Here is a 23,673-nt window from a genome sequence, read left to right as displayed (position 1 = left end):
CCTATTTGAAAAGTTTGCCTTTGTGAGCAACCACAACACATGAGGAAGCCCTGCTTCCTGGGAAGTGGCCAGCTATCATTTCCTGAGGGAAGTAGGCCATGAATTTATTTTCTTTCCCAGTGTACTAGTGCATACATTACCTTTTCCTTCTGCTTTTGCAAACTGCCTTCTATTGAGCTTCAGGTTGTTCTTGGTGTTCTATTATTTGATCTTGTCTTTCCAGCAGAGAATGGGGATTGATAGACTGATAAAGCAGCTTGCTGGGCACCATGCATCCAGGCAAGGTCTGCTGAGCACAGTTAGGAATCCAGCCCAGGGCAAGAGCAGGAACCAGCTGGAGAAGCGGGCATGGACTGTTGACCAAAGGGAGATGTATGAGAGGGGAAGCAAGACCACAAGGAATACCTTATGCCCCCAACCCATTCCTAAAATGGGTCGAGAAAACAGGCTGCATTTGAAAACTCATGGGATGTCACAGAGAAATGAGAGAGAGATGAGAGAGGGATGGGCAGCTATACAGGAAGAATGAGAGTGATGCCCTGACTACTTGGCCACAAACAACCGCACAGGAATGCACAGGTCCATGTCATCTGCCTGCATGGAATGCCACCAGACCACGATCTGAGCCTTCTGCCTACTCAGAGATTCTTATATCCTAGAAATTCTTGGGCATCTCATCCTGACCCAGGAAGAATTCCTCAGATAGGAATGCACTTGGCAGAAGGCAGGAAATAGAGGCAGCAGTGCAGGAAAGCAGGACACAGCCCCTACCATTAGCTGGGATGGTGCACATTTGACATGAGCTGGTCACAAAATTATCACTTCCACTGAGGTGCCTCTGGGCCTGAGGCAGGGCAGGACTGCTATAAAAGGCAGCCCAAGTCTCTGCTCTCTCATCCACTTCTCTCACCTCCTTCTCCTCAGGAATCAGGTGAGTGTGAACCCTCTTCTCCTCCTCCTTCTGCTCCTGCTGTTTCAAGAGCAGCTCTCTCCTGGCTGTAGGTCTCAGCTGAGAGGGGCTGTCTTAGCACAGGGCTGGGAGCTGCTTGTGCTGGGAGAGGGCAGGGGAGAGAAGGTCTTGTGCAGTCAGAGAGAGGCTGGGACTTGGCTGAGGTGGCTCCTGGGCTCTGAGCTGGGCAGTGCAGTGTGGGCCTGGAATTTTCATGGTTCCAGAGAGTTTGGGTGCAGCGCTGCTTCTCATGTGACTTCACTTTCTGCTTCTCCCTGCTCTCTGCTCCAGGTGCACCTGTGACCCAAAGCCATGTCCTGCTGCAAGCCCCTGTGACCCTTGCTGCCAGCCCTGTGGCCCCTGCCCGCTGGCCAGCAGCTGCAATGAGTGCTGTGTCAGGCAGTGCCAGAGCTCCCACGTCATCATTGAGCCGCCTGCTGTGCTGGTGACCCTGCCCGGCCCCATCCTCAGCTCCTTCCCACAGAACACCGCCGTGGGATCCTCCACCTCTGCTGCCGTTGGCAACATCCTCAGCTGTGGCGGAGTGCCCATCAGCTCTGGGGGCTTTGACATCTCCTGCATCACCAACTGCTATGGCAACAGATGCTGTCCCCCCTGCTAAATCTGCTGGCAACACCCTCGGGCAAGAACCTCCACAACCTCAGAACGTTCAGCTGCACTGAAGATGGATCTTTAGAATAATGGATATGTGCACTTCATTTACTCTTGCCCTCTTCCAATCTCTTCTCTTCCTTTCCTCTCCGCACTCACCAATGCCTTCCCAGTGGGGCCTGTTGGCCTCCCTCCGTCCCTCTGCAGGACAGGCAAATGGACACCCCCACTGCACCCCAGGACCTGCTCCTGGTGTCCTCCTTGAGCCACCTGCTTTTCTTCCTTAGACTCAATAAAGTTCTTTTGCATCAAAATTGGCCCTCCGCTTTCTTCTTCCGTGTGTGGGAACGTTTCCAGTCAGCTCAGGGCAAAAGGTGCAGGAAGCTGAGGCTGGACACTCTGTGGTGGATTTTACTTTGTGCTTTTTCTGTGGGAGCTCGAAAAACACAGCCCTGCTTCCCCAAAATATTGACCATCAGGAGAAGGTGATGACAAAAATGTCACACAAGAGGGAATTGGAAACAGCAATCCCTGAGGTCAGTACACAAGGTCCTATCTTCAAACACCTCCCTCACATTAGCCTTGTGGTCAGCTTCCAGCCTGACAGGCAGGGCTGAGGGATTTCACAGGATCAACTCAGCCTGAGAACAGAAGCAAAGCCATCCACCCACTGTGTTGGAGGCTGCCACTCTTTCAGCTTCTGAGTGTGAGAGAGGAGCAACTCTCTGCTCTTCCAGCCTCCACCTCCCACACACGATCAAAGGTTTTCTCCATGTGCCTCGTTCTCTTTGACAACATCATTTTCCCATAGCTCCTGGCTCAGCATGAAGGCCAGTGTGGCCACAGGACTGCCCCATCCCCACAGAGCCAGCAGAACACTGAAACCTCCAAGCTTCTCCATGAGGCAGGAGCAAGGAGCCTGGCAAACAGCTGAGTGCTCCAAGGCTGCCGGGAGGTGGCATCAAGGGGATGGCCTGGCTTTGGGATTGTCCTGGTGAGATGGGAGTGCCGTGGCCCTGTGCAGGTTCCTGCCGAGAAGGATCTGGGGGCTGAGTGTGTGGGAGTGTCTGGCACTGCTGGGCAGGGAAGTCCCTCCGGGCCTTGCAATGGCTGCGCTGAGAGCTGAGCTCAGGCCCAGCTGTGGACACACACACAGGGGCACTGACACATTGCCAGCCTGCCCAGCTGTGCCCAGACATGAGCCCAGACGCACTGAGCCCAGCACACGGGCACAGGCACACACGCATGGGGCTTGCACACAAGTGCCCTGCCCTGAGCACAGCCCTCCCCGTGGAGGCCAGAGGCTCTCAGGGGCTGTTCCCACGAGTGCACAAGCACAGGGATGTGCAGACACTCGCACACACTGGGGCACAGCCACACTGCCACACTCACTGTAGTGGGGAGCAGATGGGGCAGAGGCCACAGGAAGGGATGGGACTGAGGGGATGCAGGGGAGCTGCCAGCCAGAGCAGCTTCAGGGCACTCCAAGTAGCAGAACTGAAGCTCTGGCAGCAGCGCTACAGGAGTGTCATGAATTGTGCAAGATAAGCAGGAAGGCAAAGAGGTTTTACCTCAAGGACTAGGCACATAGGAGAGCTGATGGGTGATGAGCCAAAGACTGGAGGGCTGGGAGCAGATGAGGCCCTTGCAGTCAACAGAAACACAAAATATCCAAATGAATGCCTCAGGCTGACAACACAGGCCTCCTTGGGATCCCTTCTGTCTTAGTTCATGTCTTTTACACACACCCACTTCCCTGCCCCCAGGAAACCTGGAATCCCGCATATCAGCTCTCAGAAGGAGAACCCATGAGGGAATGGTTATGATGTCAGCCAGGAAATGCAGAGTCATTACAGAGGGAAAATCCAGCTTATGCCATACCATTCCCAGAGATGTTTCCGTTCATTTGGGATCATGCAGGAATAGCGTCATTTATGCAGCATGAACTCTGGGCCCTGAGGCACAGTGGGGCCAGGATAAAAGGCAGCCAAACTGGGGACTCTCTCAACCACTTCTGTCACCTCCTTCTCCTTGGGAACCAGGTGAGTTGCAAGCCCCTTTCTCCTCCACACTCTCTAGGACAGCACTCAGCTTTCCAAGCCTTGTTGCTGCTCCTTGTTCTTCTGGCAGGGTTCTGCAATGGTGGTGGTGGTGCGGGCAGAGGGCAGACCGTGTGTTCTGGCCAGAGGCTGAGGCTGGGCTGGGGCGCTGATTTCCATGCAGGTTATGCAGGAGCATGGCTGGGCCTGGCTGAGCTCAGAAGGACCGTGCTGGGCTCAGGCAAAGGATCCCCAGGTTGGGGCTGCAGAGCCTGGAGCTGTGCAGGCAGCAGGGGCCGTGTCTTGCTGGGGGTGCCTTGCGGGCTGTGTCTCAGGTGTGCGTGTGCTCTGCTTCCTCCCTGCCCTCTGTGCCAGGTGCAGCGCCAGGCTCCAGCCATGTCCTGCTCTGAGAAGTGCCAGCAGTGCCGGCCCTGTGACCCTTGCTGCCAGCCCTGTGGCCCCTGCCCGCTGGCCAGCAGCTGCACTGAGTGCTGTGTCAGGCAGTGCCAGAGCTCCCACGTCATCATTGAGCCGCCTGCTGTGCTGGTGACCCTGCCCGGCCCCATCCTCAGCTCCTCCCCACAGAACACCGCCGTGGGATCCTCCACCTCTGCTGCCGTTGGCAGCATCCTCAGCTGTGACGGAGTGCCCATCAGCTCTGGGGGCTTTGACATCTCCTGCATCACCAACTGCTATGGTGGCAACAGATGTTGTCGCTCCTGCTAAAGATGCCGAGGACAATATCCATGGGCAAGAATCTCAAAGACCACAGAATATGGTGCTGGAATGAAGTCAGAACTTTAAGACATTGGATTTAGAGCTTTGGACCGTTGTTTACTTCCTCTTCTGCTCTCCTTTTTCTCTTCCCATCCTTCCCTTTCACCACCACTCAATGCCAGCCTCGTGGGACCTGTTGGCCTCCTCTGCTCTGCAAGCCAAGAGGCCGACATGCCAGCTGCCTCTTAGTGGCTGCTCTCTGGTGCCCCCTGTGAACCTCCTCCTTTTCTTCTTTTGACTCAATAAAGTTGCTTTTGCATTCAAACCTCGGCCTGTGATTATTCCTTCTTTCTGTCACCACTCTTCCAGTTTGCCCATTGGAAAAAGGGTGGAGGAAAGACAGCTTTGCAATCCCTGCAACCTACTCTGGGCAATTTTCTAAAGTGCATTTTCTTTTTTTCCTTCTGTTTCTCTTGAGCTGACAGAGATGACCCTCTGTTGGAGGGTGGTGAGGCATTGTAATAACTTGCCCAGAATGGTTTTGAATGCCTCAGCCTTGGCAGTGTGCAAGACCAGGCTGAACAGAGCTTTGAGCACGCCGGTTTAGTGGGTGACAGCAGCGCCCATCTGTTGAGGGCAGGACGAGTGGAAAGAAACGGTCTTGAAGTTGCCTTCCAGCCCAAGCCATTCCTAATGAAATCTGCTTTCACACAGGCATCAGCAGTGTGACAAATGTGCTCCGGGTCGGGCAGGGCTGAGTCCCCTTTGGACACCGTTGGAGCTGACTCAGTCAGACGTGGCAGGAGCCACTCTACTCTTCTCACAGAGCCCATTCCTGCAGCCCTATTTGCAAAGTTTGCCTTTGTGAGCAACCACAACACATGAGGAAGCCCTGCTTCTTGGGAAGTGGCCAGCTATCATTTCCTGAGGGAAGTAGGCCATGAATTCATTTTCGTTCCCAGTGTACTAGTGCATACATAACCTTTTCCTTCTGCTTTTGCAAACTGCTTTCTATTGAGCTTCAAGTTGTTATCGGTGTTCCTTTATTTGATCTTGTCTTTCCAGCAGAGAATGGGGGTTGATAAAGCAGCTTGCTGGGCACCAGGCATCCAGGCAAGTGCTGCTGAGCACAGCTGGAATCCAGCCCTGGGCAAGAGCAGGAACCAGCTGGAAAAGCGGGCATGGACTGTTGACCAAAGGGAGATGTATTAGAGGGCAAGCAAGACCACAAGGAATACCTTATGCCCCCACCTGTGATCGCAATATGCAAAGCATCCACACGGAGACAAGGGATTTGCAGGGCAGAGTTGCTTCTCCGAGAGCGTCCAAGGCCGAACCAAGGCCAAGAGCCACTCCACCTACTTAGTTCTTACTTTTTATATATTTGTGGGTGTGGTTGTGGATTGCCTACTGGAGTTACCACCTCCAAGCAGAATGGCCAGACCAACTGTCAGTTACAGTTGTTTTCAGGTTAGAAATATGCAGACAAAGGACAGGGAATGAAAAACAAAGGGTTTGTTTATGTTACATGTGTGTTTGTAAGGCAAAAACTTCCTCTAATATTGTACAGAAGCTAAAGAGACTGACTCCATTGTATGAACAATCAGAAGGACTTTAAAAACTCAGAAACACAAGGGGGACACCCAACCCATTCCCAAAATGGGACGAGAAAACAGGCTGCACGTGAAAACCCATGGGATGTCACAGAGAAATGAGAGAGATGAGAGAGGGATGAGCAGCTGTACAGGAAGAATGAGAGTGATGCCCTGACTACTTGGCCACAAACAACCGCACAGGAATGCACAGGTCCATGTCATCTGCCTGCATGGAATGCCACCAGACCATGATCTGAGCCTTCTGCCTACTCAGAGGTGCTTATATCCTGGAAATTCTTGGGCATCTCATCCTGACCCAGGAAGAATTCCTCAGATAGGAATGCACATGGCAGAAGGCAGGAAATAGAGGCTGCAGTGCAGGAAAGCAGGACACAGCCCCTACCATTAGCTGGGATGGTGCACATTTGACATGAGCTGGTCACAAAATTATCACTTCCACCTAAGGTGCCTCTGGGCCTGAGGCAGGGCAGGACTGCTATAAAAGGCAGCCCAAGTCTCTGCTCTCTCATCCACTTCTCTCACCTCCTTCTCCTCAGGAATCAGGTGAGTGTGAACCCTCTTCTCCTCCTCCTTCTGCTCCTGCTGTTTCAAGAGCAGCTCTCTCCTGGCTGTAGGTCTCAGCTGAGAGGGGCTGTCTTAGCACAGGGCTGGGAGCTGCTTGTGCTGGGAGAGGGCAGGGGAGAGAAGGTCTTGTGCAGACAGAGAGAGGCTGGGACTTGGCTGAGGTGGCTCCTGGGCTCTGAGCTGGGCAGCGCAGTGTGGGCCTGGAATTTTCATGGTTCCAGAGAGTTTGGGTGCAGTGCTGCTTCTCATGTGACTTCACTTTCTGCTTCTCCCTGCTCTCTGCTCCAGGTGCACCTGTGACCCAAAGCCATGTCCTGCTGCCGGCCCTGTGACCCTTGCTGCCAGCCCTGTGGCCCCTGCCCGCTGGCCAGCAGCTGCAATGAGTGCTGTGTCAGGCAGTGCCAGAGCTCCCACGTCATCATTGAGCCGCCTGCTGTGCTGGTGACCCTGCCCGGCCCCATCCTCAGCTCCTCCCCACAGAACACCGCCGTGGGATCCTCCACCTCTGCTGCCGTTGGCAACATCCTCAGCTGTGGCGGAGTGCCCATCAGCTCTGGGGGCTTTGACATCTCCTGCATCACCAACTGCTATGGCAACAGATGCTGTCCCCCCTGCTAAATCTGCTGGCAACACCCTCGGGCAAGAACCTCCACAACCTCAGAACGTTCAGCTGCACTGAAGATGGATCTTTAGAACAACGGATTTGTGCCCTTCATTTACTCTTGCCCTCTTCCAATCTCTTCTCTTCCTTTCCTCTCCGCACTCACCAATGCCTTCCCAGTGGGGCCTGTTGGCCTCCCTCCGTCCCTCTGCAGGACAGGCAAATGGACACCCCCACTGCACCCCAGGACCTGCTCCTGGTGTCCTCCTTGAGCCACCTGCTTTTCTTCCTTAGACTCAATAAAGTTCTTTTGCATCAAAAATTGGCCCTCCACTTTCTTCTTCCGTGTGTGGGAACGTTTCCAGTCAGCTCAGGGCAAAAGGTGCAGGAAGCTGAGGCAGAACACTCTGTGGTGGATTTCACTTTGTGCTTTTTCTGTGGGAGCTCAAAAAACACAGCCCTGCTTCCCCAAAATATTGACCATCAGGAGAAGGTGATGACAAAAATGTCACACAAGAGGGAATTGGAAACAGCAATCCCTGAGGTCAGTACACAAGGTCCTATCTTCAAACACCTCCCTCACATGAGCCTTGTGGTCAGCTTCCAGCCTGACAGGCAGGGCTGAGGGATTTCACAGGATCAACTCAGCCTGAGAACAGAAGCAAAGCCATCCACCCACTGTGTTGGAGGCTGCCACTCTTTCACCTCCTGAGTGTGAGAGAGGAGCAACTCTCTGCTCTTCCAGCCTCCACCTCCCACACACGGCCCAAGGTTTTTCTCCATGTGCCTCGTTCTCGTTGACAACATCATTTTCCCATAGCTCCTGGCTCAGCATGAAGGCCAGTGTGGCCACAGGACTGCCCCATCCCCACAGAGCCAGCAGAACACTGAAACCTCCAAGCTTCTCCATGAGGCAGGAGCAAGGAGCCTGGCAAACAGCTGAGTGCTCCAAGGCTGCCTGGAGGTGGCATCAAGGGGATGGCCTGGCTTTGGGATTGTCCTGGGGAGATGGGAGTGCCGTGGCCCTGTGCAGGTTCCTGCCGAGAAGGATCTGGGGGCTGAGTGTGTGGGAGTGTCTGGCACTGCTGGGCAGGGAAGTCCCTCCGGGCCTTGCAACGGCTGCGCTGAGAGCTGAGCTCAGGCCCAGCTGTGGACACACACACAGGGGCACTGACACATTGCCAGCCTGCCCAGCTGTGCCCAGACATGAGCCCAGACGCACTGAGCCCAGCACACGGGCACAGGCACACGCGCACTGGGCTTGCACAAAAGTGCCCTGCCCTGAGCACAGCCCTCCCCGTGGAGGCCAGAGGCTCTCAGGGGCTGTTCCCACGAGTGCACAAGCACAGGGATGTGCAGACACTCGCACACACTGGGGCACAGCCACACTGCCACACTCACTGTAGTGGGGAGCAGATGGGGCAGAGGCCACAGGAAGGGATGGGACTGAGGGGATGCAGGGGAGCTGCCAGCCAGAGCAGCTTCAGGGCACTCCAAGTAGCAGAACTGAAGCTCTGGCAGCAGCGCTACCAGAGCATCAAGAATTTTGCAGGGAGAGGAGGAGGGCAAGGAGGTTTCATTAAGAAGACAAGTCACAGAGTGGGTCACTCTGGAGGGCTGTGAGCTGATGAGGCCCTTGCAGTCAGCAGGAATTGCAAAAAGCTGGCAGTATTAGAAACCTCTACCAGATTGCCCCAGGCTGGCATCACCTGCCGAGCTTTGGTTCCATTGTGCACTTAGTTCATGTCTCTAACACACACTGACACATCCTTGACCCCAGGAAATATGGAATATTACATGTCAGCATTCCGAAGAAGTGTCCGTGAGGGAATGGGAATGATGTAGGCCAGGAAATGCAGAGTCATTCTTGATGGAGAATCCAACTCCTTCCCTAACATTCCCAGAGATGTTTCCATTCATTTGGGATCATGCAGGAATAGAGTCATTTATGCAGCATGAACTCTGGGCCCTGAGGCACAGTGGGGCCAGGATAAAAGGCAGCTGAACTGGGGACTCTCTCAACCACTTCTGTCACCTCCTTCTCCTTGGGAACCAGGTGAGTTGCAGGCCCCTTTCTCCTCCACACTCTCTAGGACAGCACCGAGCTTTCCAAGCCTTGTTGCTGCTCCTTGTTCTTCTGGCAGGGTTCTGCAATGGTGGTGGTGGTGTGGGCAGAGGGCAGACTGTGTGTTCTGGCCAGAGGCTGAGGCTGGGGCGCTGATTTCCATGCAGGTTATGCAGGAGCATGGCTGGGCCTGGCTGAGCTCAGAAGGACCGTGCTGGGCTCAGGCAAAGGATCCCCAGTTTGGGGCTGCAGAGCCTGGAGCTGTGCAGGCAGCAGGGGCCGTGTCTTGCCGGGGGTGCCTTGTGGGCTGTGTCTCAGTGTGCGTGTGCTCTGCTTCCTCCCTGCCCTCTGCCAGGTGCAGCGCCAGGCTCCAGCCATGTCCTGCTCTGAGAAGTGCCAGCAGTGCCGGCCCTGTGACCCTTGCTGCCAGCCCTGTGGCCCCTGCCCGCTGGCCAGCAGCTGCACTGAGTGCTGTGTCAGGCAGTGCCAGAGCTCCCACGTCATCATTGAGCCGCCTGCTGTGCTGGTGACCCTGCCCGGCCCCATCCTCAGCTCCTCCCCACAGAACACCGCCGTGGGATCCTCCACCTCTGCTGCCTGTTGGCAAGCATCCTCAGCTGTGACGGAGTGCCCATCAGCTCTGGGGGCTTTGACATCTCCTGCATCACCAACTGCTATGGTGGCAACAGATGTTGTCGCTCCTGCTAAAGATGCCGAGGACAATATCCATGGGCAAGAATCTCAAAGACCACAGAATATGGTGCTGGAATGAAGTCAGAACTTTAAGACATTGGATTTAGGACTCTGGACCGTTGTTTCCTTCCTCTTCTGCTCTCCTTTTTCTCTTCCCATCCTTCCCTTTCACCACCACTCAATGCCAGCCTCGTGGGACCTGTCGGCCTCCTCTGCTCTGCAAGCCAAGAGGCCGACATGCCAGCTGCCTCTTAGTGGCTGCTCTCTGGTGCCCCCCATGAACCTCCTCCTTTTCTTCATTTGACTCAATAAACTTGCTTTTGCATTCAAACCTCGGCCTGTGATTATTCCTTCTTTCTGTCACCACTCTTCCAGTTTGTCCTTTGGAAAAAGGGTGGAGGAAACACAGCATTGCAATCCCTGCAACCTGCTCTGGGCAATTTTCTAAAGTGCATTTTCTTTATTTCCTTCTGTTTCCCTTGGAGTTGACAGAGATGTGCCTCTGTTGGAGGGTGGTGAGGCATTGTAATAACTTGCCCAGAATGGTTTCGGATGCCTCAACCTTGGCAGTGTGCAAGACCAGGCTGAACAAAGCTTTGAGCACGCCGGTTTAGTGGGTGGCAGCAGCGCCCATCTGTTGAGGGCAGGACAAGTGGAAAGAAACGGTCTTGAAGTTGCCTTCCAGCCCAAGCCATTCCTAATGAAATCTGCTTTCACACAGGCATCAGCAGTGTGACAAATGTGCTCCGGGTTGGGCAGGGCTGAGTCCCCTTTGGACACCGTTGGACTCAGTCAGACGTGGCAGGAGCCACTCTACTCTTCTCACAGAGCCCATTCCTGCAGCCCTATTTGCAAAGTTTGCCTTTGTGAGCAACCACAACACATGAGGAAGCCCTGCTTCCTGGGAAGTGGCCAGCTATCATTTCCTGAGGGAAGTAGGCCATGAATTCATTTTATTTCCCAGTGTACTAGTGCATACATAACCTTTTCCTTCTGCTTTTGCAAACTGCCTTCTATTGAGCTTCAAGTTGTTCTCGGTGTTCTATTATTTGATCTTGTCTTTCCAGCAGAGAATGGGGATTGATAGATTGATAAAGCAGCTTGCTGGGCACCATGCATCCAGGCAAGGTCTGCTGAGCACAGCTAGGAATCCAGCCCAGGGCAAGAGCAGGAACCAGCTGGAGAAGCGGGCATGGACTGTTGACCAAAGGGAGATGTATTAGAGGGGAAGCAAGACCACAAGGAATACCTTATGCCCCCAACCCATTCCTAAAATGGACCGAGAAAAGAGGCTGCACATGAAAACTCATGGGATGTCACAGAGAAATGAGAGAGAGATGAGAGAGGGATGAGCAGCTATACAGGAAGAATGAGAGTGATGCCCTGACTACTTGGCCACAAACAACCGCACAGGAATGCACAGGTCCATGTCATCTGCCTGCATGGAATGCCACCCGACCATGATCCAAGCCTTCTGCCTACGAGGAGGTGCTTATATCCCGGAAATTCTTGGGCATCTCATCCTGGCCCTAGAAGAATTCCTCAGATAGGAATGCACATGGCAGAAGGCAGGAAATAGAGGCTGCAGTGCAGGAAAGCAGGACACAGCCCCTACCATTAGCTGGGATGGTGTACATTTGACATGAGCTGGTCACAAAATTATCACTTCCACTGAGGTGCCTCTGGGCCTGAGGCAGGGCAGGACTGCTATAAAAGGCAGCCCAAGTCTCTGCTCTCTCATCCACTTCTCTCACCTCCTTCTCCTCACGAATCAGGTGAGTGTGAACCCTCTTCTCCTCCTGCTCCTGCTGTTTCACTAGCAGTTCTCTCCTGGCTGTAGGTCTCAGCTGAGAGGGGCTGTCTTAGCACAGGGCTGGGAGCTGCTTGTGCTGGGAGAGGGCAGGGGAGAGAAGGTCTTGTGCTGTCAGAGAGAGGCTGGGACTTGGCTGAGGTGGCTCCTGGGCTCTGAGCTGGGCAGTGCAGTGTGGGCCTGGAATTTTCATGGTTCCAGAGAGTTTGGGTGCAGTGCTGCTTCTCATGTGACTTCACTTTCTGCTTCTCCCTGCTCTCTACTCCAGGTGCACCTGTGACTCCGAGCCATGTCCTGCTGCCGGCCCTGTGACCCTTGCTGCCAGCCCTGTGGCCCCTGCCCGCTGGCCAGCAGCTGCAATGAGTGCTGTGTCAGGCAGTGCCAGAGCTCCCACGTCATCATTGAGCCGCCTGCTGTGCTGGTGACCCTGCCCGGCCCCATCCTCAGCTCCTCCCCACAGAACACCGCCGTGGGATCCTCCACCTCTGCTGCCGTTGGCAACATCCTCAGCTGTGGTGGAGTGCCCATCAGCTCTGGGGGCTTTGACATCTCCTGCATCACCAACTGCTATGGCAACAGATGCTGTCCCCCCTGCTAAATCTGCTGGCAACACCCTCGGGCAAGAACCTCCACAACCTCAGAACGTTCAGCTGCACTGAAGATGGATCTTTAGAACAACGGATTTGTGCCCTTCATTTACTCTTGCCCTCTTCCAATCTCTTCTCTTCCTTTCCTCTCCGCACTCACCAATGCCTTCCCAGTGGGGCCTGTTGGCCTCCCTCCGTCCCTCTGCAGGACAGGCAAATGGACACCCCCACTGCACCCCAGGACCTGCTCCTGGTGTCCTCCTTGAGCCACCTGCTTTTCTTCCTTAGACTCAATAAAGTTCTTTTGCATTGAAAATTGGCCTTCCGCTTTCTTCTTCCGTGTGTGGGAACGTTTCCAGTCAGCTCAGGGCAAAAGGTGCAGGAAGCTGAGGCTGGACACTCTGTGGTGGATTTTACTTTGTGCTTTTTCTGTGGGAGCTCAAAAAACACAGCCCTGCTTCCCCAAAATATTGACCATCAGGAGAAGGTGATGGCAAAAATGTCACACAAGAGGGAATTGGAAACAGCAATGCCTGGGCAGACTCCACCACCTCGTATCTTCAAACACCTCCCTCACATGAGCCTTGTGGTCAGCTTCCAGCCTGACAGGCAGGGCTGAGGGATTTCACAGGATCAACTCAGCCTGAGAACAGAAGCAAAGCCATCCACCCACTGTGTTGCAGGCTGCCACTCTTTCACCTCCTGAGTGTGAGAGAGGAGCAACTCTGCTCTTCCAGCCTCCACCTCCCACACACGATCAAAGGTTTTTCTCCATGTGCCTCGTTCTCTTTGACAACATCATTTTCCCATAGCTCCTGGCTCAGCAGGAAGGCCAGTGTGGCCACAGGACTGCCCCATCCCCACAGAGCCAGCAGAACACTGAAACCTCCAAGCTTCTCCATGAGGCAGGAGCAAGGAGCCTGGCAAACAGCTGAGTGCTCCAAGGCTGCCGGGAGGTGGCATCAAGGGGATGGCCTGGCTTTGGGATTGTCCTGGTGAGATGGGAGTGCCGTGGCCCTGTGCAGGCTCCTGCCGAGAAGGATCTGGGGGCTGAGTGTGTGGGAGTGTCTGGCACTGCTGGGCAGGGAAGTCCCTCCGGGCCTTGCAATGGCTGCGCTGAGAGCTGAGCTCAGGCCCAGCTGTGGACACACACACAGGGGCACTGACACATTGCCAGCCTGCCCAGCTGTGCCCAGACATGAGCCCAGACGCACTGAGCCCAGCACACGGGCACAGGCACACGCGCACGGGGCTTGCACACAAGTGCCCTGCCCTGAGCACAGCCATCCCTGTGGAGGCCAGAGGCTCTCAGGGGCTGTTCCCACGAGTGCACAAGCACAGGGATGTGCAGACACTCGCACACACTGGGGCACAGCCACACTGCCACACTCACTGTAGTGGGGAGCAGATGGGGCAGAGGCCACAGGAAGGGGTGGGACTGAGGGGATGCAGGGGAGCTGCCAGCCAGAGCAGCTTCAGGGCACTCCAAGTAGCAGAACTGAAGCTCTGGCAGCAGTGCTACAGGAGTGTCATGAATTGTGCAAGATAAGCAGGGAGGCAAAGAGGTTTTACCTCAAGGACTAGGCACATCGGAGAGCTGATGGGTGATGAGCCAAAGACTGGAGGGCTGGGAGCAGATGAGGCCCTTGCAGTCAACAGAAACATAAAATATCCAGATGAATGCCTCAGGCTGACAACACAGGCCTCCTTGGGATCCCTTCTGTCTTAGTTCATGTCTTTTACACACACCCACTTCCCTGCCCCCAGGAAACCTGGAATCCCGCATATCAGCTCTCAGAAGGAGAACCCATGAGGGAATGGTTATGATGTAAGCCAGGAAATGCAGAGTCATTTCAGAGGGAAAATACAGCTTACGCCATACCATTCCCAGAGATGTTTCCATTCATTTGGGATCATGCAGGAATAGAGTCATTTATGCAGCATGAACTCTGGGCCCTGAGGCACAGTGGGGCCAGGATAAAAGGCAGCTGAACTGGGGACTCTCTCAACCACTTCTGTCACCTCCTTCTCCTTGGGAACCAGGTGAGTTGCAAGCCCCTTTCTCCTCCACACTCTCTAGGACAGCACTCAGCTTTCCAAGCCTTGTTCCTGCTCCTTGTTCTTCTGGCAGGGTTCTGCAATGGTGGTGGTGGTGTGGGCAGAGGGCAGACCGTGTGTTCTGGCCAGAGGCTGAGGCTGGGCTGGGGCGCTGGTTTCCATGCAGGTTATGCAGGAGCATGGCTGGGCCTGGCTGAGCTCCGAAGGACCGTGCTGGGCTCAGGCAAAGGATCCCCAGGTTGGGGCTGCAGAGCCTGGAGCTGCGCAGGCAGCAGGGGCCGTGTCTTGCCGGGGGTGCCTTGCGGGCTGTGTCTAAGGTGTGCATGTGCTCTGCTTCCTCCCTGCCCTCTGTGCCAGGTGCAGCGCCAGGCTCCAGCCATGTCCTGCTCTGAGAAGTGCCAGCAGTGCCGGCCCTGTGACCCTTGCTGCCAGCCCTGTGGCCCCTGCCCGCTGGCCAGCAGCTGCACTGAGTGCTGTGTCAGGCAGTGCCAGAGCTCCCACGTCATCATTGAGCCGCCTGCTGTGCTGGTGACCCTGCCCGGCCCCATCCTCAGCTCCTCCCCACAGAACACCGCCGTGGGATCCTCCACCTCTGCTGCCGTTGGCAACATCCTCAGCTGTGACGGAGTGCCCATCAGCTCTGGGGGCTTTGACATCTCCTGCATCACCAACTGCTATGGTGGCAACAGATGTTGTCGCTCCTGCTAAAGATGCCGAGGACAATATCCATGGGCAAGAATCTCAAAGACCACAGAATATGGTGCTGGAATGAAGTCAGAACTTTAAGACATTGGATTTAGGACTCTGGACCGTTGTTTCCTTCCTCTTCTGCTCTCCTTTTTCTCTTCCCATCCTTCCCTTTCACCACCACTCAATGCCAGCCTCGTGGGACCTGTTGGCCTCCTCTGCTCTGCAAGCCAAGAGGCCGACATGCCAGCTGCCTCTTAGTGGCTGCTCTCTGGTGCCCCCCATGAACCTCCTCCTTTTCTTCTTTTGACTCAATAAACTTGCTTTTGCATTCAAACCTCGGCCTGTGATTATTCCTTCTTTCTGTCACCACTCTTCCAGTTTGTCCTTTGGAAAAAGGGTGGAGGAAACACAGCATTGCAATCCCTGCAACCTACTCTGGGCAATTTTCTAAAGTGCATTTTCTTTTTTTCCTTCTGTTTCCCTTGGAGCTGACAGAGATGTCCGTCTGTCTGAGGGTGGTGAGGCATTGTAATAACTTGCCCAGAATGGTTTCGGATGCCTCAGCCTTGGCAGTGTGCAAGACCAGGCTGAACAGAGCTTTGAGCACGCCGGTTTAGGGGGTGGCAGCAGCGCCCATCTGTTGAGGGCAGGACGAGTGGAAAGAAACGGTCTTGAAGTTGCCTTCCAGCCCAAGCCATTCCTAATGAAATCTGCTTTCACACAGGCATCAGCAGTGTGACAAATGTGCTCCGGGTTGGGCAGGGCTGAGTCCCCTTTGGACACCGTTGGAGCTGACTCAGTCAGATGTGGCAGGAGCCACTCTACTCTTCTCACAGAGCCCATTCCTGCAGCCCTATTTGCAAAGTTTGCCTTTGTGAGCAACCACAACACATGAGGAAGCCCTGCTTCCTGGGAAGTGGCCAGCTATCATTTCCTGAGGGAAGTAGGCCATGAATTCATTTTTGTTCCCAGTGTACTAGTGCATGCATTACCTTTTCCTTCTGCTCTTGCAAACTGCCTTCTATTGAGCTTCAAGTTGTTCTCGGTGTTCCTTTATTTGATCTTGTCTTTCCAGCAGAGAATGGGGATTGATAGAGCAGCTTGCTGGGCACCAGGCATCCAGGCAAAGTGCGCTGAGCACAGCTGGGAATCCAGCCCAGGGCAAGAGCAGGAACCAGCTGGAGAAGCGAGCATGGACTGTTGACCAAAGGGAGATGTATTAGAGGGCAAGCAAGACCACAAGGAATACCTTATGCCCCCACCTGTGATCGCAATATGCAAAGCATCCACAAGGAGACAAGAGATTTGCAGGGCAGAGTTGCTTCTCCGAGAGCGTCCAAGGCCGAACCAAGGCCAAGAGCCACTCCACCTATTTATTTCTTACAATTTATATATTTGTGGGTGTGGTTGTGGATTGCCTTCTGGAGTTATCACCTCCAAGCAGAATGGCCAGACCAACTGTCAGTTACAGCTGTTTTCAGGTTAGAAATATGCAGACATAGGACAGGGAATGAAAAACAAAGGGTTTGTTTATGTTACATGTGTGTTTGTAAGGCAAAAACTTCCTCTAATATTGTACAGAAGCTAAAGAGACTGACTCCATCGTATGAACAATCAGAAGGACTTTAAAAACTCAGAAACACAAGGGGGACACCCAACCCATTCCCAAAATGGGCCAAGAAAACAGGCTGCACGTGAAAACCCGTGGGATGTCACAGAGAAATGAGAGAGATGAGAGAGGGATGAGCAGCTGTACAGGAAGAATGAGAGTGATGCCCTGACTACTTGGCCACAAACAACCGCACAGGAATGCACAGGTCCATGTCATCTGCCTGCATGGAATGCCACCAGACCATGATCCAAGCCTTCTGCCTACTCGGAGGTGCTTATATCCGGGAAATTCTTGGGCCTCTCATCCTGGCCCTAGAAGAATTCCTCAGATAGGAATGCACATGGCAGAAGGCAGGAAATAGAGGCTGCAGTGCAGGAAAGCAGGACACAGCCCCTACCATTAGCTGGGATGGTGCACATTTGACATGAGCTGGTCACAAAATTATCACTTCCATTAAGGTGCCTCTGGGCCTGAGGCAGGGCAGGACTGCTATAAAAGGCAGCCCAAGTCTCTGCTCTCTCATCCACTTCTCTCACCTCCTTCTCCTCAGGAATCAGGTGAGTGCAAAGCCTCTTCTCCTCCTCCTGCTCCTGCTGTTTCAAGAGCAGCTCTCTCCTGGCTGTAGGTCTCAGCTGAGAGGGGCTGTCATGGCACAGGGCTGGGAGCTGCTTGTGCTGGGAGAGGGCAGGGGAGAGAAGGTCTTGTGCAGTCAGAGAGAGGCTGGGACTTGGCTGAGGTGGCTCCTGGGCTCTGAGCTGGGCAGTGTAGTGTGGGCCTGGAATTTTCATGGTTCCAGAGAGTTTAGGTGCAGTGCTGCTTCTCATGTGACTTCACTTTCTGCTTCTCCCTGCTCTCTGCTCCAGGTGCACCTGTGACTCCGAGCCATGTCCTGCTGCCGGCCCTGTGACCCTTGCTGCCAGCCCTGTGGCCCCTGCCCGCTGGCCAGCAGCTGCAATGAGTGCTGTGTCAGGCAGTGCCAGAGCTCCCACGTCATCATTGAGCCGCCTGCTGTGCTGGTGACCCTGCCCGGCCCCATCCTCAGCTCCTCCCCACAGAACACCGCCGTGGGATCCTCCACCTCTGCTGCTGTTGGCAACATCCTCAGCTGTGGCGGAGTGCCCATCAGCTCTGGGGGCTTTGACATCTCCTGCATCACCAACTGCTATGGCAACAGATGCTGTCCCCCCTGCTAAATCTGCTGGCAACACCCTCGGGCAAGAACCTCCACAACCTCAGAACGTTCAGCTGCACTGAAGATGGATCTTTAGAACAACGGATTTGTGCCCTTCATTTACTCTTGCCCTCTTCTAATCTCTTCTCTTCCTTTCCTCTCCGCACTCACCAATGCCTTCCCAGAGGGGCCTGTTGGCCTCCCTCCGTCCCTCTGCAGGACAGGCAAATGGACACCCCCACTGAACCCCAGGACCTGCTCCTGGTGTCCTCCTTGAGCCACCTGCTTTTCTTCCTTAGACTCAATAAAGTTCTTTTGCATTCAAAATTGGCCCTCCGCTTTCTTCTTCCGTGTGTGGGAACGTTTCCAGTCAGCTCAGGGCAAAAGGTGCAGGAAGCTGAGGCTGGACACTCTGTGGTGGATTTTACTTTGTGCTTTTTCTCTGGGAGCTCGAAAAACACAGCCCTGCTTCCCCAAAATATTGACCATCAGGAGAAGGTGATGACAAAAATGTCACACAAGAGGGAATTGGAAACAGCAATGCCTGAGGTCAGTACACAAGGTCCTATCTTCAAACACCTCCCTCACATGAGCCTTGTGGTCAGCTTCCAGCCTGACAGGCAGGGCTGAGGGATTTCACAGGATCAACTAAGCCTGAGAACAGAAGCAAAGCCATCCACCCACTGTGTTGGAGGCTGCCACTGTTTCAGCTTCTGAGTGTGAGAGAGGAGCAATTCTCTGCTCTTCCAGCCTCCACCTCCCACACACGGCCCAAGGTTTGTCTCCATGTGCCACGTTCTCTTTGACAACATCATTTTCCCGTAGCTCCTGGCTCAGCAGGAAGGCCAGTGTGGCCACAGGACTGCCCCATCCCCACAGAGCCAGCAGAACACTGAAACCTCCAAGCTTCTCCATGAGGCAGGAGCAAGGAGCCTGGCAAACAGCTGAGTGCTCCAAGGCTGCCTGGACATCAAGGGGATGGCCTGGCTTTGGGATTGTCCTGGTGAGATGGGAGTGCCGTGGCCCTGTGCAGGCTCCTGCCGAGAAGGATCTGGGGGCTGAGTGTGTGGGAGTGTCTGGCGCTGCTGGGCAGGGAAGTCCCTCCGGGCCTTGCAATGGCTGCGCTGAGAGCTGAGCTCAGGCCCAGCTGTGGACACACACACAGGGGCACTGACACATTGCCAGCCTGCCCAGCTGTGCCCAGACATGAGCCCAGACGCACTGAGCCCAGCACACGGGCACAGGCACACGCGCACGGGGCTTGCACACAAGTGCCCTGCCCTGAGCACAGCCATCCCCGTGGAGGCCAGAGGCTCTCAGGGGCTGTTCCCACGAGTGCACAAGCACAGGGATGTGCAGACACTCGCACACACTGGGGCACAGCCACACTGCCACACTCACTGTAGTGGGGAGCAGATGGGGCAGAGGCCACAGGAAGGGGTGGGACTGAGGGGATGCAGGGGAGCTGCCAGCCAGAGCAGCTTCAGGGCACTCCAAGTAGCAGAACTGAAGCTCTGGCAGCAGCGCTACCAGAGCATCAAGAATTTTGCAGGGAGAGGAGGAGGGCAAGGAGGTTTCATTAAGAAGACAAGTCACATAGTGGGTCCCTCTGGAGTGCTGTGAGCTGATGAGGCCCTTGCAGTCAGCAGGAATTACAAAAAGCTGGCAGCATTAGAAACCTCTACCAGATTGCCCCAGGCTGGCATCACCTGCCGAGCTTTGGTTCCATTGTGCACTTACTTCATGTCTCTAACACACACTGACACATCCTTGACCCCAGGAAATATGGAATATTACATGTCAGCATTCCGAAGAAGTGTCCGTGAGGGAATGGGAATGATGTAGGCCAGGAAATGCAGAGTCATTCTTGATGGAGAATCCAACTCCTTCCCTAACATTCCCAGAGCTGTTTCCATTCATTTGGGATCATGCAGGAATAGCATCATTCATGCAGCATGAACTCTGGGCCCTGAGGCACAGTGGGGCCAGGATAAAAGGCAGCTGAACTGGGGACTCTCTCAACCACTTCTGTCACCTCCTTCTCCTTGGGAACCAGGTGAGTTGCAAGCCCCTTTCTCCTCCACACTCTCCAGGACAGCACTCAGCTTTCCAAGCCTTGTTCCTGCTCCTTGTTCTTCTGGCAGGGTTCTGCAATGGTGGTGGTGGTGTGGGCAGAGGGCAGACCGTGTGTTCTGGCCAGAGGCTGAGGCTGGGGCGCTGGTTTCCATGCAGGTTATGCAGGAGCATGGCTGGGCCTGGCTGAGCTCAGAAGGACCGTGCTGGGCTCAGGCAAAGGATCCCCAGTTTGGGGCTGCAGAGCCTGAAGGTGCGCAGGCAGCAGGGGCCGTGTCTTGCTGGGGGTGCCTTGCGGGCTGTGTCTCAGGTGTGCGTGTGCTCTGCTTCCTCCCTGCCCTCTGTGCCAGGTGCAGCGCCAGGCTCCAGCCATGTCCTGCTCTGAGAAGTGCCAGCAGTGCCGGCCCTGTGACCCTTGCTGCCAGCCCTGTGGCCCCTGCCCGCTGGCCAGCAGCTGCACTGAGTGCTGTGTCAGGCAGTGCCAGAGCTCCCACGTCGTCATTGAGCCGCCTGCTGTGCTGGTGACCCTGCCCGGCCCCATCCTCAGCTCCTCCCCACAGAACACCGCCGTGGGATCCTCCACCTCTGCTGCTGTTGGCAACATCCTCAGCTGTGACGGAGTGCCCATCAGCTCTGGGGGCTTTGACATCTCCTGCATCACCAACTGCTATGGTGGCAACAGATGTTGTCGCTCCTGCTAAAGATGCCGAGGACAATATCCATGGGCAAGAATCTCAAAGACCACAGAATATGGTGCTGGAATGAAGTCAGAACTTTAAGACATTGGATTTAGGACTCTGGACCGTTGTTTCCTTCCTCTTCTGCTCTCCTTTTTCTCTTCCCATCCTTCCCTTTCACCACCACTCAATGCCAGCCTCGTGGGACCTGTTGGCCTCCTTTGCTCTGCAAGCCAAGAGGCCGACATGCCAGCAGCCTCTTAGTGGCTGCTCTCTGGTGCCCCCCATGAACCTCCTCCTTTTCTTCTTTTGACTCAATAAAGTTGCTTTTGCATTCAAACCTCGGCCTGTGATTATTCCTTCTTTCTGTCACCACTCTTCCAGTTTGCCCATTGGAAAAAGGGTGGAGGAAACACAGCATTGCAATCCCTGCAACCTACTCTGGGCAATTTTCTAAAGTGCATTTTCTTTTTTTCCTTCTGTTTCCCTTGGAGCTGACAGAGATGTGCCTCTGTCTGAGGGTGGTGAGGCATTGTAATAACCTGCCCAGAATGGTTTTGAATGCCTCAACCTTGGCAGTGTGCAAGACCAGGCTGAACAGAGCTTTGAGCACGCCGGTTTAGTGGGTGGCAGCAGTGCCCATCTGTTGAGGGCAGGACAAGTGGAAAGAAACGGTCTTGAAGTTGCCTTCCAGCCCAAGCCATTCCTAATGAAATCTGCTTCCACACAGGCATCAGCAGTGTGACAAATGTGCTCCGGGGTGGGCAGGGCTGAGTCCCCTTTGGACACCGTTGGAGCTGACTCAGTCAGATGTGGCAGGAGCCACTCTACTCTTCTCACAGAGCCCATTCCTGCAGCCCTATTTGCAAAGTTTGCCTTTGTGAGCAACCACAACACATGAGGAAGCCCTGCTTCCTGGGAAGTGGCCAGCTATCACTTCCTGAGGGATGTAGGCCATGAATTAATTTTCTTTCCCAGTGTACTAGTACATACATAACCTTTTCCTTCTGCTTTTGCAAACTGTCTTCTATTGAGCTTCAAGTTGTTCTCAGTGTTCTTTTATTTGATCTTGTCTTTCCAGCAGAGAAAGGGGATTGATAGAGCAGCTTGCTGGGCACCATGCATCCAGGCAAAGTGCGCTGAGCACAGCTGGAATCCAGCCCAGGGCAAGAGCAGGAACCAGCTGGAGGAGCGAGCATGGACTGTTGACCAAAGGGAGATGTATTAGAGGGCAAGCAAGACCACAAGGAATACCTTATGCCCCCAACCCATTCCTAAAATGGGCCAAGAAAACAGGCTGCACGTGAAAACTCATGGGATGTCACAGAGAAATGAGAGAGAGATGAGAGAGGGATGGGCAGCTATACAGGAAGAATGAGAGTGATGCCCTGACTACTTGGCCACAAACAACCGCACAGGAATGCACAGGTCCATGTCATCTGCCTGCATGGAATGCCACCAGACCATGATCTGAGCCTTCTGCCTACTCAGAGGTGCTTATATCCCGGAAATTCTTGGACCTCTCATCCTGGCCCTAGAAGAATTCCTCAGATAGGAATGCACATGGCAGAAGGCAGGAAATAGAGGCTGCAGTGCAGGAAAGCAGGACACAGCCCCTACCATTAGCTGGGATGGTGCACATTTGACATGAGCTGGTCAAAAAATTATCACTTCCACTAAGGTGCCTCTGGGCCTGAGGCAGGGCAGGACTGCTATAAAAGGCAGCCCAAGTCTCTGCTCTCTCATCCACTTCTCTCACCTCCTTCTCCTCAGGAATCAGGTGAGTGTGAACCCTCTTCTCTTCTCTTGCTCCTGCTGTTTCAAGAGCAGCTCTCTCCTGGCTGTAGGTCTCAGCTGAGAGGGGCTGTCGTGGCACAGGGCTGGGAGCTGCTTGTGCTGGGAGAGGGCAGGGGAGAGAAGGTCTTGTGCAGACAGAGAGAGGCTGGGACTTGGCTGAGGTGGCTCCTGGGCTCTGCGCTGGGCAGTGCAGTGTGGGCCTGGAATTTTCATGGTTCCAGAGAGTTTGGGTGCAGTGCTGCTTCTCATGTGACTTCACTTTCTGCTTCTCCCTGCTCTCTACTCCAGGTGCACCTCTGACCCCAAGCCATGTCCTGCTGCAAGCCCTGTGACCCCTGCTGCCAGCCCTGTGGCCCCTGCCCGCTGGCCAGCAGCTGCAATGAGTGCTGTGTCAGGCAGTGCCAGAGCTCCCACGTCATCATTGAGCCGCCTGCTGTGCTGGTGACCCTGCCCGGCCCCATCCTCAGCTCCTCCCCACAGAACACCGCCGTGGGATCCTCCACCTCTGCTGCTGTTGGCAACATCCTCAGCTGTGACGGAGTGCCCATCAGCTCTGGGGGCTTTGACATCTCCTGCATCACCAACTGCTATGGTGGCAACAGATGTTATCGTCCCTGCTAAATCTGCCGGCAATATGTTCATGAAAAAACGTTCAAGGCCTCAGAACATGGTGATGGAATTATGAAGGAATTTTGAGACATTTTATGTAGGGCTTCTGACTTTTGTTTCCTTCTTCTCCTCTCTTTTTTCTCTTGAATTCCTTTCCTCTCACCACCACCTAATGCCTGCCTTGTGGGAGCTGTTCACCTCTCTATCTCTTTCTATTTGCAGGCCAGGCAGAGGGACACCCCAATTGCACCCAGTTGTTGCTCCTGGTGCTCTCTGAGGACCAGCTCCTTTTCTTGCTTAGAATCAATAAAGTTGTTTTGCATCCAAGCCTTGGACTCTGATTCTTTTCCTGTCCGTGCCAACTTTTCCGGTGAGCTGAGGTCGGAGGGTGGAAGAAGCAGCGGTTGGGACTCCCTCCCTACAATGGATTTCTCTTTGTGTCTTTTCTCTTGGAGCTCACAAACCCATCCCTCACTATTCCACCGCAATTACTGTGGGAGGAGGTGGTTCCCAGACTTGACAGAAAAGGTGGAGGTGAAAGGCAGTGGGTTGGAATCAGCAATGTCTGGGGACAGCCCACAACCTCCTCCTCTTTGCTGACCCCTCCCTCACATTTAGAGTTCAGCCCAGCTGCTCTCCAGACACACAGCACTGAGAGGTTTCACAGGCTGGGATTGGCATCACGCACACAAAAGAGCTGATTGGGATCAGCTGCTCTTTGGAGCTCCTTGCA

General features: G+C 54.5%; 6 protein-coding genes across 6 annotated transcripts; all 6 read left to right on the top strand.

Annotated features, from left to right (window-relative positions):
* Positions 1 to 3,996: 3,996 nt before the first annotated feature.
* On the top strand, positions 3,997 to 4,326 carry LOC120763893 (feather keratin Cos2-2-like). Its single transcript, XM_040087507.1, has one exon. It carries the CDS (start codon positions 3,997 to 3,999, stop codon positions 4,324 to 4,326), a length of 330 nt encoding a protein of 109 aa, XP_039943441.1.
* Positions 4,327 to 11,955: 7,629 nt separating this feature from the next.
* LOC120763867 (feather keratin Cos2-2-like) lies at positions 11,956 to 12,264 on the top strand. Its single transcript, XM_040087458.1, has one exon. It carries the CDS (start codon positions 11,956 to 11,958, stop codon positions 12,262 to 12,264), a length of 309 nt encoding a protein of 102 aa, XP_039943392.1.
* A 2,425-nt stretch (positions 12,265 to 14,689) lies between these two features.
* Positions 14,690 to 15,019, top strand: LOC120763905 (feather keratin Cos2-2-like). Its single transcript, XM_040087531.1, has one exon. It carries the CDS (start codon positions 14,690 to 14,692, stop codon positions 15,017 to 15,019), a length of 330 nt encoding a protein of 109 aa, XP_039943465.1.
* A 2,478-nt stretch (positions 15,020 to 17,497) lies between these two features.
* Positions 17,498 to 17,806, top strand: LOC131378713 (feather keratin Cos2-2-like). The gene has a single exon (XM_058423684.1). The coding sequence runs from the start codon at positions 17,498 to 17,500 to the stop codon at positions 17,804 to 17,806; it is 309 nt and encodes a 102-aa protein (XP_058279667.1).
* Positions 17,807 to 20,228: 2,422 nt separating this feature from the next.
* Positions 20,229 to 20,558, top strand: LOC120763909 (feather keratin Cos1-1/Cos1-3/Cos2-1-like). Its single transcript, XM_040087542.1, has one exon. It carries the CDS (start codon positions 20,229 to 20,231, stop codon positions 20,556 to 20,558), a length of 330 nt encoding a protein of 109 aa, XP_039943476.1.
* Positions 20,559 to 22,640: 2,082 nt separating this feature from the next.
* Positions 22,641 to 22,952, top strand: LOC120763861 (feather keratin Cos2-2-like). Its single transcript, XM_040087452.1, has one exon. The coding sequence runs from the start codon at positions 22,641 to 22,643 to the stop codon at positions 22,950 to 22,952; it is 312 nt and encodes a 103-aa protein (XP_039943386.1).
* The last annotated feature ends 721 nt before the right edge of the window (positions 22,953 to 23,673 follow it).

Source organism: Hirundo rustica, chromosome 27, assembly GCF_015227805.2.
Source record: "Hirundo rustica isolate bHirRus1 chromosome 27, bHirRus1.pri.v3, whole genome shotgun sequence".
NCBI classification, from domain to species: domain Eukaryota; kingdom Metazoa; phylum Chordata; class Aves; order Passeriformes; family Hirundinidae; genus Hirundo; species Hirundo rustica.
Note: the sequence above shows the minus strand (reverse complement) of the source record. Positions and strands in the feature narration are given on the sequence as shown.